Source organism: Halyomorpha halys, unplaced genomic scaffold (assembly GCF_000696795.3).
Source record: "Halyomorpha halys isolate HHAL.00 unplaced genomic scaffold, Hhal_1.1 Scaffold155.1, whole genome shotgun sequence".
In the NCBI taxonomy this organism is placed as follows: Eukaryota; Metazoa; Arthropoda; class Insecta; order Hemiptera; family Pentatomidae; genus Halyomorpha; species Halyomorpha halys.
In genome coordinates this window covers 834,903-850,763 of record NW_027115270.1, presented here as the reverse complement: position 1 = coordinate 850,763, position 15,861 = coordinate 834,903, and the positions used below count along the sequence as shown (strand labels likewise).

Sequence of the window (15,861 nt, the reverse complement as noted above, 5' to 3'; positions counted from 1 at the left end):
ACAATTAAAGGCAGTGGTTGAGCAAAAGCGTCCAGCATTGGCTAATCGTAAAGGCATAGTTTTCTATCATGATAACGCCCATCCTCACGTGTCTTTACAGATCCGGCAGAAATTATTGGAGTTCGGCTGGGATGTGATCCCCCACCCACCCTATTCACTAGACCTTGCCCCAACAGATTTTCACTTATTTGGGGCCCTTCAAAAATCTCTTAATGAACACTTTAATTCGCTCGAGGACTGCAAAACGCACATAGAAGAGTTCATCACACAAAAATCTAAGAAGTTCTGGGAGGATGGAGTTTAAAAGTTACCTGAAAGATGGCAACATGTATATAACCAATAGATCAAAATGGGTCATATATAATTCATTAAAAATATTTACAAGAATCTGAAGTTTTTATTGAAATCACCAGTAAAAAACGCTACAAACTTACTTTACAACCCAATAGTTAAGATAAAACTAACTACAAATCAATACATAACATTAGAAACATGAAGAAAGGAAAAGTGATACCGTTCAATAATTATAATTTACTTACCATTGATGGAGGAGGAGGAGGTGGTATTATAAAAGCACAAATTTGCTCCGTGGTGAGGTTGATGGTTGGATCTACAACAGTAGTTGGTGGAGGAGGAACTACTTTTGTTGATTCCAAGAACTCTTCCAAGCCAAGGCTGAGAAGCTCTTCTGCTCCAACAGTGATCTACATAAAAAAAATATATGTTTTAAGTATTAATTCGAGGATGACTAAAAAACATGGGAAGAAGTAGTTAAACTTCTGAAGATTGAGATTCAAAATTGGGCCTTTGACCAAAAAATAAATACAAAACAGTTCAAATAATAGGCAAAATGGTTTTGGTCTAAGGTAAGTTTTTTATAAGCAATAAATATATCAAACATTAAAACTGATTTTTTAATGTGATTATATACTAGAAAAATTACAGATTATGGCTTTATAATTGTTTTTTTTTAAATATTTTTTATTTATGATTGGAAATAAATTTCCTCACTTCTACTGCTAAATCCTTGGTGAAATTATATTTTTGAAGTTACAATTACTAACAATTTAAAATAGTCTTCATCTTTGTCTTCCCTCTTCTGACGTAGCATAATATGAGGAAACTTTTTATAGAGCTTGCAATAAATTCTGGTTCTGTACCAGCTCTTTCCTCCTCCACTTCAAACCTAATTTGCTCAAAGGCCTCTTTTAGTCCTTCTTCAATAGATTTCTGGTATCTTTCTTTCTATAACAGCTTCAAAGGCAGCCCTGGCCTAACGATTTTCAAAATTTTGCAACACATGTCCAAATCAGCTCAGATGATGTTTTTCTAGTATATCCTGAATAGGTCTTATACTGATGCTCGCTCTAACGATAATGTTCCTCACACAGTCAATTCTTATCTGTTCCTTTAACCTTCCTAAAGTAACTCATTTCCATTGCTTGCATCTGACTCTTTAGTTTAATTGTAAAGTCCAAGTTCTGTTTTGAAATATAAAAAAAAATTGTATCTGTTATGATACATTACCTCAGAACATCGTGTCTACCAAAATAATCTCATGGAATTACCTGGCATGATATATACCTTGATTTGAATGGAATTCTCACTACTCTCTTTAAGAAAAAAATTATGATAGTTAAAGAAATTTATTTATTTAATTATATAATACATGCATAAAAGAACCATTTATTCATAGATTGTAGTATATAATACTTATAAGCTAGTAATTTGGAATACCCATTCCCTCAGAAGGTTACAGTTCTGCCCAACACCTCTATAAATTGAGTCCTTTTCATATATATATATATATTTGATTATATACTAGAAAAATTATAGATTATGGCTTTATAATTGTTTTTTTAAAAATATTTTTTATTTATGATTGGAAATAAATTTCTTCACTTCTACTTCTAGAAAAAAATTGGAATACATATATTATGAAGTGTTAGAGGAAAATAAACAACAAAGACAATTACTTTATACACTTGTCTATGACAGAGGAATGAAGTTCTATTAGCTCTTGTAACAATATCGAACATTTTTTATCATAAAAATTAATGAAGATACTATAATATGGTAGTTAAACATGCCATATGAAACTTGTGTGTATATCACTAGCATAAACTAGTTAAGATATTGTATTAAATAATGATTCTGATTCATGACAGAAAATTTGCACTTGCGTCCATGAATTTGAGAAATTTTTTACTTTCGGATTTTTTTTTTAATTATATTCCGTGACTTTTCCAAGTTCAACAAATTTCTTGAATTTTCCAGATCCAGTACACACCCTGTCCCACCAGTAGAAAAAAACGGAAATAAATTAATGTAGTAAATGTCAAATGTGCATTCTTGTTCATTATTTGACATATTCAATAATGGCAGAAAAGAAAAATGACAGTACCTTATCAGGAGTGGTAGGGGGAGGAAGAAGCGTAAGATCTATTATATCTGGATCAAGGCAAAGGGTTGCTCCAGGCAATTCGTAATTTCCAGTTTCTTGAACTTTTTTCCAAACTTCCTGTAATGCTTCGTAGGTTGACAGAGTATCTGGACTATGTAGACCAAAGCTTGAATCAGAGTCACGATTGGGGTTTTTAGCTGGAAAAAAAATTGCATATTAACTCAGATTATTTAAACTAGAATATTGCCATTATGAATTTTCAAATTTACTCCTACAAATCAAGACTGAAGTTCTCATAGAAATCTATTAAGTTTATTGGAATGAAGGTTTATGATCTGGATGTGGAAAAAGGTCATGATTCCATTTCTTGCAAATATAAGTAACCAGCCGGGAAGATAATGCTGAAACGCTCTGTTGATTTACTTTTAGATCAAAGATGAAATAAATCAATAAGAAATATAATCTCAACATAAGCTAATCAAATTTTTCAAGAGTGGGTTTTTCCTCCACTTTAATCCTTGAAACCACTTATTAGAAGTTTCAAAATGAATAGATAATATGTGGAGGTAGGTAAGGGCAATATTTGAAAGAAGTTTATGAACACATTAGCGAAAGCAGCGGGGAACCTGGAGAAAGTCAAAAAGGAATTAACTAAGTACCAACCCAAATAAAGTTCAAACACAAATGTGACTGTAGAACAACTGATACAGAAACAAATTTGTTCCTTATTGTCTAAAACATAAAATGTGAGTGAACATTATTGATTCAGTAAATATGATTTTTTCTTAATTCCAGCATGAATACATAGCTAGTAGTGAGCAAATAAACCTATATAAAGGAAAAAGAAAAGACAAAACAATAATTTTAAATTTTTAGTAATTACAATTTTAAAAAGTATGGGAATAAACTGAAGTAACAAAAACTAAAGATGTCCAATCATAAAGTTCATGAATCAAAGCCAATCATAGCCCCAAGAAGAGCTATTATTAGCCTAAAGTGGGCTTAGGCAATAAAATCAAATCAATGAAGTAAAATAAACAAAATTTAAAGAACTAAATGAATTAAGTTTTTGCAGTTTATATTTGGTACCGATTGCTATGAGAAAATTAAAAATACATATTTTGTTCACAGAGGATGACTAGAAATATCAAGAACATATTGCTTAACAATTGAAACCTCATAATTCTAAATTTTTATATTTAAAGTTTTAATTCAGATTAATTAATTTGATTTAGATGGTATATAATATAAGATAAGAAACATTTAATCTAAATCAAAACATTCAAATTTGAAAATCCAGGAGATTTCGATAAGAAGCCAACAATATCAAAAAAATATTTAAAAACATTAAATACAATAAGTACAATAAGACTAATAATTTTTTTTTAATTTTTTTAAAATCTAAAGTTCAATACAATCAGAAAATATTTATTTTTGCTTTTTTGAAACTTTGATTTTAATAAATGTGAAGAAATGTAAATAAATATATGCAATACACTATTAAATATTTAGAAATTTAATAAAGGTGAAACTAAAACAGTTGAGCCTGATCTTGAACAAGTCACCTCCTTGCCCAACCATTGTTCAAGAAACAGTACTTCCTTACTAATTACTGAAATTCTGACCCTTCATAAGTTGTAGTGGTAGTTATTATTTTTTAAAAATTAAAATGACTTTTCCCCCCACCGATGAATATTTCACAGCTTTCTTTTACAATAACTTTAAACTTGTAGTTATGCAATAATTGTTAATTAAAAAAAATTGATGATATATCATATAAACATGCTATCTTATAATTTTTCAGTGCTTACCTAAGATGGTTGACATTTTATTCTAGGCGATCATCAATAAAATTGACAATGAAAACAACATATCCATATATATATGGTCCACTCTGATTTTGGAATACAATTAATAATTTTAAACTAGGAATATATTCTTATGTTTCCTTAAGTAAGTACCAACTCATCATAAAATATGCTTATAAATATTTTTAGGCAACCCAACTTCTACTTCTTACAAACATAGTAATAGACATATATAACTAAGCATTTTAGACGTACTCTGAATAACGATCATAAATTCATTTTTAAAAATTAAAATAGATGGAATTGGTCAACAGTCTCTTTGAAAGAAGAAAGTAACAACACACAGGTGATGTTTGTTAGAACAAAAAAAGATATTTTCATTAGATTAGCTTTATTATTTAGTATACATAGGTAAAAATTTAATTCAAACTAAAATATTTTGGATTTTTAAACTATCAATATGATTCAATAATTTTAATAAAAATAAAAATAATATAATAAATAATTTTTTGGTTGGAATAAATTATTTGTTGAAACACAAAATAAAGGTATTACTTACCCTTCATGCTCTTAAAATAAAGAAATTTAAAATGTACATCTTTCCGGCATAACAGAAGTAATAGTCATCAACAAAAACATGTCTTCTGGGGTTAAGAATCAATTATATCTGGTAACACCGAATAAACAGACTAGGCATCAGCAGTATGTTCTATCATTTCTGAACTAATTTGTTAATATTTATTTTATATGATCAAGGAAGTAGTATTATAAAATAACTCAATTATAAAAAAAATATTTATTACTAAAAGTATCAATAAAGTATTATATAATTAGGCCAAGAAATTAATTATCTTTAATTTTCAGTGTATTGCTTCTTTCTCTCCTTCATTTTCAAGATATTTCCACATTGCTTCCTCTGATGTAGCTCCAAAAAAAATATGGATCTTATCTGAAAATTATAATTTTATGTGGTGTCTATATTTCTACTATTTACAGATGTATGTTATTTTGAAGAGGTTAGTTGGCGTTTCAAACATAAGCGGTTATGTATGTTGTACGGTTTTCTCGAAACAGCAGATCATGCAATATTGATTAATCTAGTTCAAATAACTTCTTCCATAGAATGGAATTTTTTTCTAATAAAATAAAGAAATATATTAATTATCAAAGTTTTAAATTAAAATAAAACCAATAAAAATGGAACTGACGAAAATAATATATTTAAAGTTCAGTTAAAAAATATTTTGTTAGGTTAAACTTAATATTAAATTTTTTATTAATATTATAATAGATTGGTCTCCTCACACAGAGTTTACCAGTACCAGAAATCTGATAATACAGTAGTTCAATCACAAGAATATGGCAGCATGAACATGAGAACAGTCGTTGAGAAAATAAGACACTCTACTCCCCTCTACACTATAAATTGACAAGTTGATGTTATTTTGTTATAAATGTGAAAATTTTATGGAAATGATATAAAAAAAACTTAATTAATAAATTTATTTTTCAAAAAATTTACACAAGGTTTCTTTGGTTACTTAACCAACCTTTCAAAGGTAAGGTAAACATCAATTTCAACAAGTACCAGAAGAGTTTGCCAATGATCTGCCATATTCTTATGGGCGAGAATTAGTTGCATCTGATAACAAAATAAATCAACAGATTCTAACAATGGTGTGGTTCGTAAAATGCTAATGTGAAGCTGATAAGAATTATTTTTGACCGTTTTACTCCCGTTGGAATAATGGAGGCTTCAAAGTAACTACGGAAAATGAGATTGCTCCCTCATTCCACTGGGACACCTTGCCCCTACCACAGGTACAAAAACCCTTGTTTGTACTCTTTTTCCCCAAAAAGAAAAAAACTTGTATTTTCTATTAACACCTCACTAAGAGATTTCAAAGCTAGTTTTCTCAAATTTTTCATAATGGGTAGTAAGAGGATTGAAAACATTTAATTTTTGATCTCAAGATAAAATAGAAAAAAGAGAATGCTTTAATGTAAAAAGAACATCGGGACATCTTAAATTGACATACTTTGAATAGCTTCTCAATATATCTGACAGAAATTAATAATTTATATTAGTTTTACCATTACTGGTGCATTCAAATATTGGTTTAAAAAAGCAACAATACAAATATTAGGTTGTAAAATAAGTTCATAACAGTTTTTAATGGCGATTTCAATAAAAACTTGATTCTTGTAAATATTTTTAATCAATTATGTATGACCCATTTTTATCCATTATAAATTGCCATCTTTCAGGTAATTTTTTCATTTCGTCCTCCCAGAACTTTTTTTCATTCCGATTTTTGTGCAATGAACTTCTCTATGTGCGTTTTGCAGTCCTCAAGCGAATTAAAGTGTTTTCTGTTGAGAGAGCAATAATTTATAGTAATAATTTCTGCCAGGTCTGCAAAGACACGTGAAGACGGGCGTTATCATCATGGAAAGCTATACCTTTGCGATTAGCATATGCTGGACGCTTTTGCTCAACCACTGCCTTTAATTATTCCAACTGGACACAGTTCTGGAATATCCCGTGCCGTGTAAAGTGAGGGTTGTCTGCAACCAATGCTTGAATTTCAACAACTGTTGAAGGATGAACCGAGCACTTTGCGTCTTCCAAGTAAAAATATCCGGTTCTGAACCGAGCAAACCACTTAAGGATGGTGCCTTCTCCTAAAGCATCATCGCCATACACACTATAAATTTTGTTAACCGTCTGTGCAGCGGATCCTTTTCGGAAATAAAAAATCATTAAATGATGAAGAATAAGAAGTTTGTCTCTTCCATTTTTAGCAAGCAAAATACTACTTAAAGATAAGGAATCTCGGTTGAAACTGATGCATAAAAACACCTTAACTAATCCTTTTTTAGAATATGTAAGCATTATTGGCCAAGTAAATATGATTTTATAAACAGAGAGAGGATTAAATTGAAATATTGAAAAACACTACAAACTTATTTTACAACCCAATAATAAATTAATAAAATAAATGGAACAGAAGAACCTTGTGATACAATAATACATTATGACATTATTTGATTAAGGTACTTGATGCACCAACATTTTCTCAACTCAAATTTTAAAAGTATATTAAGCATGCACATGCTTCTTATTTTTAAAAAGTTTTTTCAACAAAGTTTTGATTAGTTTTATATAAACATTTCTCTGCATAACCAATGTCAAATAGAATTGCAATCATTCAGCGAACAATAGATATGAATTTTTCTCTACCCTACAAGTTAATTTAATCAGAAAGGCAAAAGAAATAGGTAATTTCCTGGTGCCAGTAAATTCTGAGTGTGGAAATATAGTTTGAAAAAACAAGCAAATGGTAAAACTAAAAATTATAAAATAAAAATAATTTAGGAAATCACTTACTAATATATCATTATTATAACAATTAACATGTTAGCAGTAATATTAAAAAATATTTAATTATAAAAATTTTAAAAGAAGAGAAACAATACAACATACCTATACTATTGTGTGAAGGACTAGTTGTCAGTGAATCGGTGTCACTTTCAGTATCGCCTACATCTAAGGAATTAAATGCTTCGTTGACACATTCTTCAATTTCTTTTTGGCCCTAAAAATATAAAAGTAAAAATTAATCTCTGAAAACATCGGTAAAATAAAAATTAATAAATTGTGAAGAACAATATTTTCTTGTATTATCAGTAAATATTTTTTTATATTATCAGCAAATTTTAAGGATGGATAATAATAGAGGCAGCTAGATACTTTATAAATATATATAATAATTACAAATATATAATAAATAGTATATGATTTCGAACAAGACAAATTTTAAAAATTGTTCTTGACTTATAAGACTCATTTTCAGGTTTAATACTTCTACTACTTCAGCCAAGTTTATTTCTAAGATATCCATCTTTTAAAACTCTACATTTCTATTTTATTGAAGATACTGCTCAAAATAGTTTAGCATGTGACCATGCATCACACATTCAAACTTTCTCCATTAAATGGTACAAATGAAATAATTGCTCAAGGGTATTTTATAAAGGAAAACAACATTTAAGTATTGAAAACGAGGAGTTATGATTTTACTTTCAGTTTTCACACCACACGATCACTAAACTGCCTCTGAAAAATGCCAAACAGATAACACTTGCACATACATTTAACATATTTTGTACTAGAAAATACTAATCTGAAAGTAAAACAGTTCTCCAATTGTTATCATTCCAAATTTTGTATTATCAAGCTATTAATCACTTCAATAATTTTGAATTAGTTGTTCTGTGGCCTATAAGAATTTTGTTTTCATTTTCTGAGTCGAGTGAAAAAGAAATTTTGGCTTTTCTTCCAAATATTCAAGTCTATATACTTCTATCACCATTTTGAACAAAATTAGTAGAGAGCTATATCATAATTATGAGAAGAAATTAAAGCAAGAATCAAAAGTTTTCACTATTGAACATTTTTTCCATTAAAAATATAAATTTATGAAAAAATTGTTTGTTGTTTCAAAAGAAATATTTATTAATAAATTTATAGTTAAAAATTAGTTAATACAATATTTTGGATAAAGGCACATAAATGAATTAATACTTGTAGGCAAAAAGCTAAAATATTTTAGAATAAAATGTGAAAATTCCAGAATGATTCAAATTAGGTGATAATTGATTACTCATGATTTCATGAAAAATAATCAGTCAATATTAACTATCAATAAGAGGCTGTTACAAATATATAAATTTGAGAAAACTTAAATGTTTATTCATTCCTATTGACTCGAAAAATAATGCAAATTAAGATTTAGAAATATTAAACAAGGTCCTAAGTAGAAAAGAGTATTTAGAATCTTAAGAGCAAAAATCTCTATTTTTTATAAAACGTTATACAAAACATTTATCTACTCATGTTTTCAATGCACATTGTGTACATAGCAGATTTGTGTAAAAAAAAAAAATTTCTTGTGTGTTACTCTATAAATTACGAAATCAAGTTTTAGGAATAGTAATCTTTACCTCAGAACCAACAAAATAAACATTAATTGCTGACATTTATTCTATGTATGAAATACCTGAGTAAGAAGTAAAAGGGAATCGGAATGCTTTAAAGGAGCGGGGGTATCACAGTCTACTGAGAGGTGAGAATCGCTTCCCTCTCGCTGGTGCTTAGACAGGTACTCTTCAGAGCTCTCCACCATAGCTTGCATCTCAGCCACCCTCCGCATAACCTGCATGCACCAGAAACAAGGACCAATTATTATATTACTAATAATTATTATAACTCCATTATTACCAACAGAAATAAATATTTTAAAACTAGGAGTAGGAGAGAATTTATTTATAGTTATACTAATAATAATAAAACTATGGTAATACTATAAAATTACAATTAAACAATAATAATTATACTTATAATCATTTGATCAATTATTTATACATTTAAAGTACAGTGGAAATTTAGCACTACATTTTTGAGGTAAATTTTGCCTAAAACATGCCTTGTACAAACAAGTGAAATAAATAAGAAAATTTCTTACCTAATAAGATTACAATTTTCATTTTCTTATTTTTCATGTTTTTCTGTACTGACATTTCAGATCATAAATTGCATTTTTTACTGTTTGGATCTCCAGAGTCCATTACAAAAGGCTCAATCATAAGTTAAAGAAGAATAGTTTTTATTCAAGCAATTGAAATAGTTCTACAAGTATGTGAAAAAAACATAGGAGTCCATCTTAGGATGATGGTATACGGCCACCGGCAAGACACCAAGAAGACATCCAAGAATGACATTTCTTGGACAAATGGTATGTCTGGACAGAGTCCCATGGCTGAAGTGTAAGATGTCATGGAAAGGCTCACTGTTAATAGGGAGAATCAGCAGGGAGGTTTCTGTCAAGAAGCCTTGCTTAATGCATTCCCATCCTTAGATGGATCAAGGTCAGAAGGCAAAGAAGAAGAAATAATAAAGGGAAGATGGTCTGGGCAATGTGGGGCAAAACATTGGCGCATATTAAATAGTTTTATGACTTTTTGAGTTTTTTCTTTGACTACACCTAGACCATCTTCCTTTTGTTATCACACATGACCAATCATCGATCTTCCACAAAGAAGAAGAATTTTGAACACAGGTAGAACTAAATACTTTTTGAAATGAATATAAAGCTGTTGTGATTTAGAGATTTTGCCATCCTTCTAGGAATAACTACTTATGGTAAATATATAAATATACAGTGAAACTTTTATATGACCAACATCATTGGGGAAGATAATTTTGTCTATTATATGGAGGTTTCTGTTAAGAAGAGGTTACTATGAAAATAAAATAAATAAAATTGGCACTGTCATCTTGAAGAAAAACCTCGAACAGAGGAAGGAATTTTTTTAATTTATGTACACTGAATACTTAGAATTACTAAATGTGTCTTAGTGATGTTAATACTCCCTTATAAAATAAGTGGACCAAGTTAATTATTAATTCATTATAATTTTTCATTAATGGTCTAATATATTTGGCTAAGAACAGTATTTTGCAATTTTTTTTTTCAAAATTAATGAACTACAAAATTTTGTTTGAAATTGTGAATTTGCACATTCATAAAATTATTGTTTCTGTTATAGAAGAATAAGAAGAATGGAGGAGAAATTGGTGCCTGCATTCAGAATGGAGGGGTTACACAATAAAAGAGGAGTTCAAATCCAATAAATATGTAGCTTGGTAGCTGGAATCTTAATCAAATTGTCCTTTAAGAGAAATTTCCATTTTACAGAGGCATCCATTAAGAGAAACCTCAGTGTTCCCAAGCTTTTTTTTTTCATCATTCTAAGAATTTTTAAATTAAAATAAACAACGTCAAAAAGTTTTAAAAATATAAATAAAGAAATGATAATAATAACTTGAACTGAAAAATCAGTTTAAAATCTTAAAACAGAGTCTTTGACCTGGCCGGTCCTTCAAGTATTAAACTCCTAATGTCTTCTAATATGAGGTTATAACGGATCTGTAAGATTAAAAATTTAAACATTTCACTAACAATTTAATTAAGTAGGCATATTAAACAGATTCATATCAGCATCCTCCTTTATCTAACATTAGGCAAACAATAAACTAGGCATTTGAATTATCATGCTGCTTCCCAAGGACACCATGAAGTAAAAAATCTGACATTTCTATCAGGCAATGATTATTCATGGGCTACTGGACTAATTTATTTTATATTTATATTTCAACAAAATCACAAAATAGAAAAAATATAATTAATTATTATTTTATACCAATTTAAATAAATGGAAATAGCATTAAAAAAATGAATAACTCGTAATTGTGGCTTGGAGCAACGACAATCAATATCCAGAATCCAAATTCTGAAAAATTTTAATTTGAAAACCAATTTGAAGCTTTTAGAAGTGAGACATAAGTTCTGGTATACAATAAAATAGCTAACTCAATACAAAATTAGGGACTTCAAAAAATGGACTTTGGTTGCTGTGCTACAAGTCAAAGATCAATTTCTGAAATTTGTTACTCCTGTTATTAAGGTGGATAGGCATAATCAAGCATACTAGAGCATTTGTAGAAACCTTTAGAGGAAATGTATTTAAGTTGACTATACAAACTCAAATAAGTTTAACTCTTGAGGCTGGTCTAATAATGAATAAATCCCATTAAAAAAGCATGTTTTGATAAAATGAAGGAGTTTATTAGAAAGCCATGTCAAATTAATTAGTTTAAAGGATAAAAAGCTTAACTAACCTCAGAAAACAATACCATGCAGGCATAGATTATAGATATAGTAATAATTGTGTAGAGAGTTATAAAATGTTTAATCATTTGTGGCTACCAAATTTTCTTTTTTTTAATAAACTATACTATGAATGTATACAATAATATAAAAAAATAATAATAAATGTATACATGAGATGAACATACAAAAATAATCACAATTACATATTAATTTAAAAAATAATAAACTATTGTGGCATAGATATAGATGTGATGCATCCATTAAATAAAGGATAATGCACATGTTTATCAGTTAACTGAAATAGAAATTCAAGAAAATATAAGCCACAAGAAACCATTTAATGAATAATATTAGTAAATAAAATAAGTAACTAACAAATTTTCAAGTGATAAATGTAATAAATGTATGAAAATATGTTATATTATAATAAATTGTGTGAAAACAAAACAGGATTTTTCTTACTTCAACATTTCCCCACAGAGTAAATAATAAACAAGGTTATTTAAATTAATCTGATTAAATTTCTTTAAGTATGGGCCAACAAATATTAGTTCAATTTTATTTATTTATATAATATTATTAACATTCTTAATTATGTTTCTATTTAAGTTTATTTAACCCTCACCATTTAATTTTTTTTAAATGAACTTCTTTTAGTTTCCATTAAGGTCTTATAAGACGTGTTAATGCAAAACTTAAACCTATTTCCAATAAGAAGCTATAAAGATACAAGAGTAAGTGGTATGAAAAAGATAAGAGGTCTGTTAGTGTAATAGATGATATAAAGTCTTGTAGTTTAACAAGTTTAGTTTCTGAAATGTCATTAATGAAGCCCTGAGTTTAAGTATTCTGACACTATTCGTCCAACTTTTTCAGAGATAGCCAATAGTGAGACAGTAAAACTACATGAAGCTTTCACCAGTTCACATTCCATAATCACTTTTTTTCATAGAAAATGCCAAATGGATGTTTGTAATTGAAACTTCCTTCATTCACGGGGTAGATTATAAATTTAAATAATTGACATTACATCTTATGAAGCTTAAATGCAATCTAAAAGAAGTTTATGTACAGAATTAATTTTATAAAACATAAGAATAAAACAAAAGAGGGATTAAATAAACTAAAAAGGTAATATTTATATACATAACAACATTTATCATTTAGACTATAGATCTAAGTCAAAGTAAAACAAATCCAACATTTTCCTGGATATTTTGTACCTCGAATTTCATATTTTGTGAAGTGTAATTCACATGCAAGATATAAACATAAATGCAGTCTGTAAAAGAGGAAAGATTATTAAAAAGGAAAATTTTCGCAATAGAAAATTAACAATTCAACATTTAAATAAAATTGAATGGGGAAATATGAGCCTAAAATATTTTTTTTTTCTAAGGATAAATAGGAAAAGATAATAGGATATTCGGAAATAAAGGTATACCTCAGGGTTGTGGGCTTCAATGTAACCATCTCGCTCAAGGATTTCCATTGAGACTACACTGTGGAAGTCAATACCGTTGTTACCAGGTGACAGGGGTTTCATGCCATTCCGGTCTTTCACTTTACCAGGCCTAACGCACACAACACACCAACACAAACAAATTAATGTTAAGGAATGGAACACACATAAAGTTACATACAATTAGATGTAAAAAAAATAAAATAAAATAAAATAAGTAAGAAATTAATACAAGCAATAAAGAGCATAAATTAGGGGTTTTGTAGGTAAAAAAAATTAAATGAAACATATGGGTATCTAGATAAAATAATAATAATAAAAAAATTAATAAATGTTGATTTGTAGAATGGTATATAAAAAGTAAATGAAAATCGAGCAATATTTCAGATAGGGGTCAGTTCAGGCAGTATCTAAACTACATTAACATCTTTACTTCATATGCACAATGATAATTTCAACTAATCATGAAAATGAAAATCTTATTGAAGATTATTAGAAATAATTGAATAACAAATTAAGAAACAATTGGTGTAAAGTAAATAAAAAAGTATGAATTTAAATTCATAAAGTATATAGAATAATGATGGCAATATGTGAAGTAAGTAATGTTGAAGATCTTAAAAAAAAGCAGTAATTCCTGAACATGGAACCAAACCACAAAATTTGCGGTATCTTAAAATCATAAAATGTTTGATACCATGTTTACATAAAATAGAAGCCGTTTAATATTCTGTTAGTTGAAGTAATTAGTACACACATAGTTTTATTTGTGAAATTTTAGGCATTTGACTTTAAATGCATTTTCTCGCTTAAAGTTATCATTTGGTGGTGTTCCTTTCTGCAGAATGTGTTAAATTGTAATATATACTTTATGTTGAGTGAAAGATCAATTTCAAGCCATCCACACATCTATCCAATTTATTTTCTGTATTAATGGTTTTAGTCAGGATAAGGCTCAATAGTGACAAGGCTTAACGAGTTGAAAACAAAATAATGTCAATAATTAGCTGCAGTGTCCATGATAAGTGTGATTGGCAGTGATGGGCAAAACATAATTGAAATTACATTTGATTTTAATCAATAATTAGTAATTGCAATTACTTTGGCTCTATCAGTAATTATAACTGCACATCACAATTACAATTAAAGTCACAATTAGTATATGAAAATAGCAATTAAAACTTTTGCCTAAAACTGGATGAATCAAAAACCAAACCAAATTTAAGCCAACTTAAAAAATATATAAATTGTGTTAAAATAAAACTTTAATAAAAAATTATGTCAAATAATTTTCTGTGATTAAAGTAATTTTCATACCCTGGTTCGCTCAACAGATTTTTTGATTTTAGGCAATCATTAAACCTCATCCTCTTTTTATATCAGGTCAACCAGCCTTTGCCGCATTGAGTCCTATAGGTTATTCGTTTTTTTTATTCTGCTATTTTATCTTTTTCCAGACCATTGGTTTTCCACCTGAAGAGGTCTGGGGACCATTGAGTCAGAAATTGAATCATGTGTGGATCACCTCCTCTTCACTAGGGGAAAAGGTGAGTTCCAGAAAAGTAAATGATACAGCAGTTAAAACGTAAGTCATAAAAAAAAATGTTGCTGGGCACCCCACAGCCCACTTTAAGTTTGGACCATTTGTAGCTGAGGGAGTTAGAGAGTTAACTGAGAAAACTAGAGTTTCTGAGTGACTCAACCTTATATTGAACTCGCATATGCAAGTTCTTGAAAAAAAATCCGAAACCCTGTTAACTCAAATATATAAAAAAATCTTCACAGTGAGCAATTTTGTGAGCAGTGAAAAGTAATAAACAAAACATTATTATACAAGATATATAAATGTATGATCCATTGTTTTATCTCACATGATACACAAAAATATTGTATTCTGTATAGGAAAACCAGTTTGGTGTTCTACTCAATGTATAAGGAAAGCATCATATTTTCCTCTTCAGAGAATAAGCAAGTGAAATTAGATTTAAATTTAATCGAAAAACTGAAACTAAATTTTCAAAAATGAACCAAAAACTGAACAGGATGAATAAAAGGAGAATTATAAATAAATTAGACTTATCATGCATACATACACATTCATGTTACTGTCGACACCATTGCTGCGTATAACTCGACTATTGTTTCGGCTTAATGTGCCATTTCCATTTGCTTTAATCTATAGACACAAAAAAAGTATAAATGACCTATTTTTATTAGAAAATACCTCATGGGAGGTATGAATGAGCAAATTAAATGGGGGAAGAGAAACATAATAATAGCACATTAAATGAAATAAAAATATGAGACAAAAAGAAAATGAAATAGTTCTTTAACTTAGATTCATTACTCAGAAAAAATTATTAAAAAATTAAAAAATATATACATACATATTTTAATTTGCAAAGTGCAAAATATTTATGAGTCATAACTCTTTAATAATATAATTTATTT

General features: G+C 28.5%; 1 protein-coding gene across 2 annotated transcripts in view; it reads right to left on the bottom strand.

Annotated features, from left to right (window-relative positions):
* LOC106678690 (uncharacterized) overlaps positions 1 to 15,861 on the bottom strand; it is a 350,298-nt gene that overhangs the window by 6,962 nt on the left and 327,475 nt on the right. For both annotated transcript variants that reach the window (XM_067052345.1, XM_014417394.2), the window contains exons 14-19: positions 15,504 to 15,586; positions 13,393 to 13,522; positions 9,276 to 9,431; positions 7,700 to 7,811; positions 2,405 to 2,601; positions 540 to 704 (exon numbers count right to left, since the gene is read on the bottom strand). In XM_067052345.1, the coding sequence (XP_066908446.1) occupies positions 540 to 704; positions 2,405 to 2,601; positions 7,700 to 7,811; positions 9,276 to 9,431; positions 13,393 to 13,522; positions 15,504 to 15,586 (843 nt within the window). The remainder of the gene's footprint in view (positions 1 to 539; positions 705 to 2,404; positions 2,602 to 7,699; positions 7,812 to 9,275; positions 9,432 to 13,392; positions 13,523 to 15,503; positions 15,587 to 15,861) is intronic.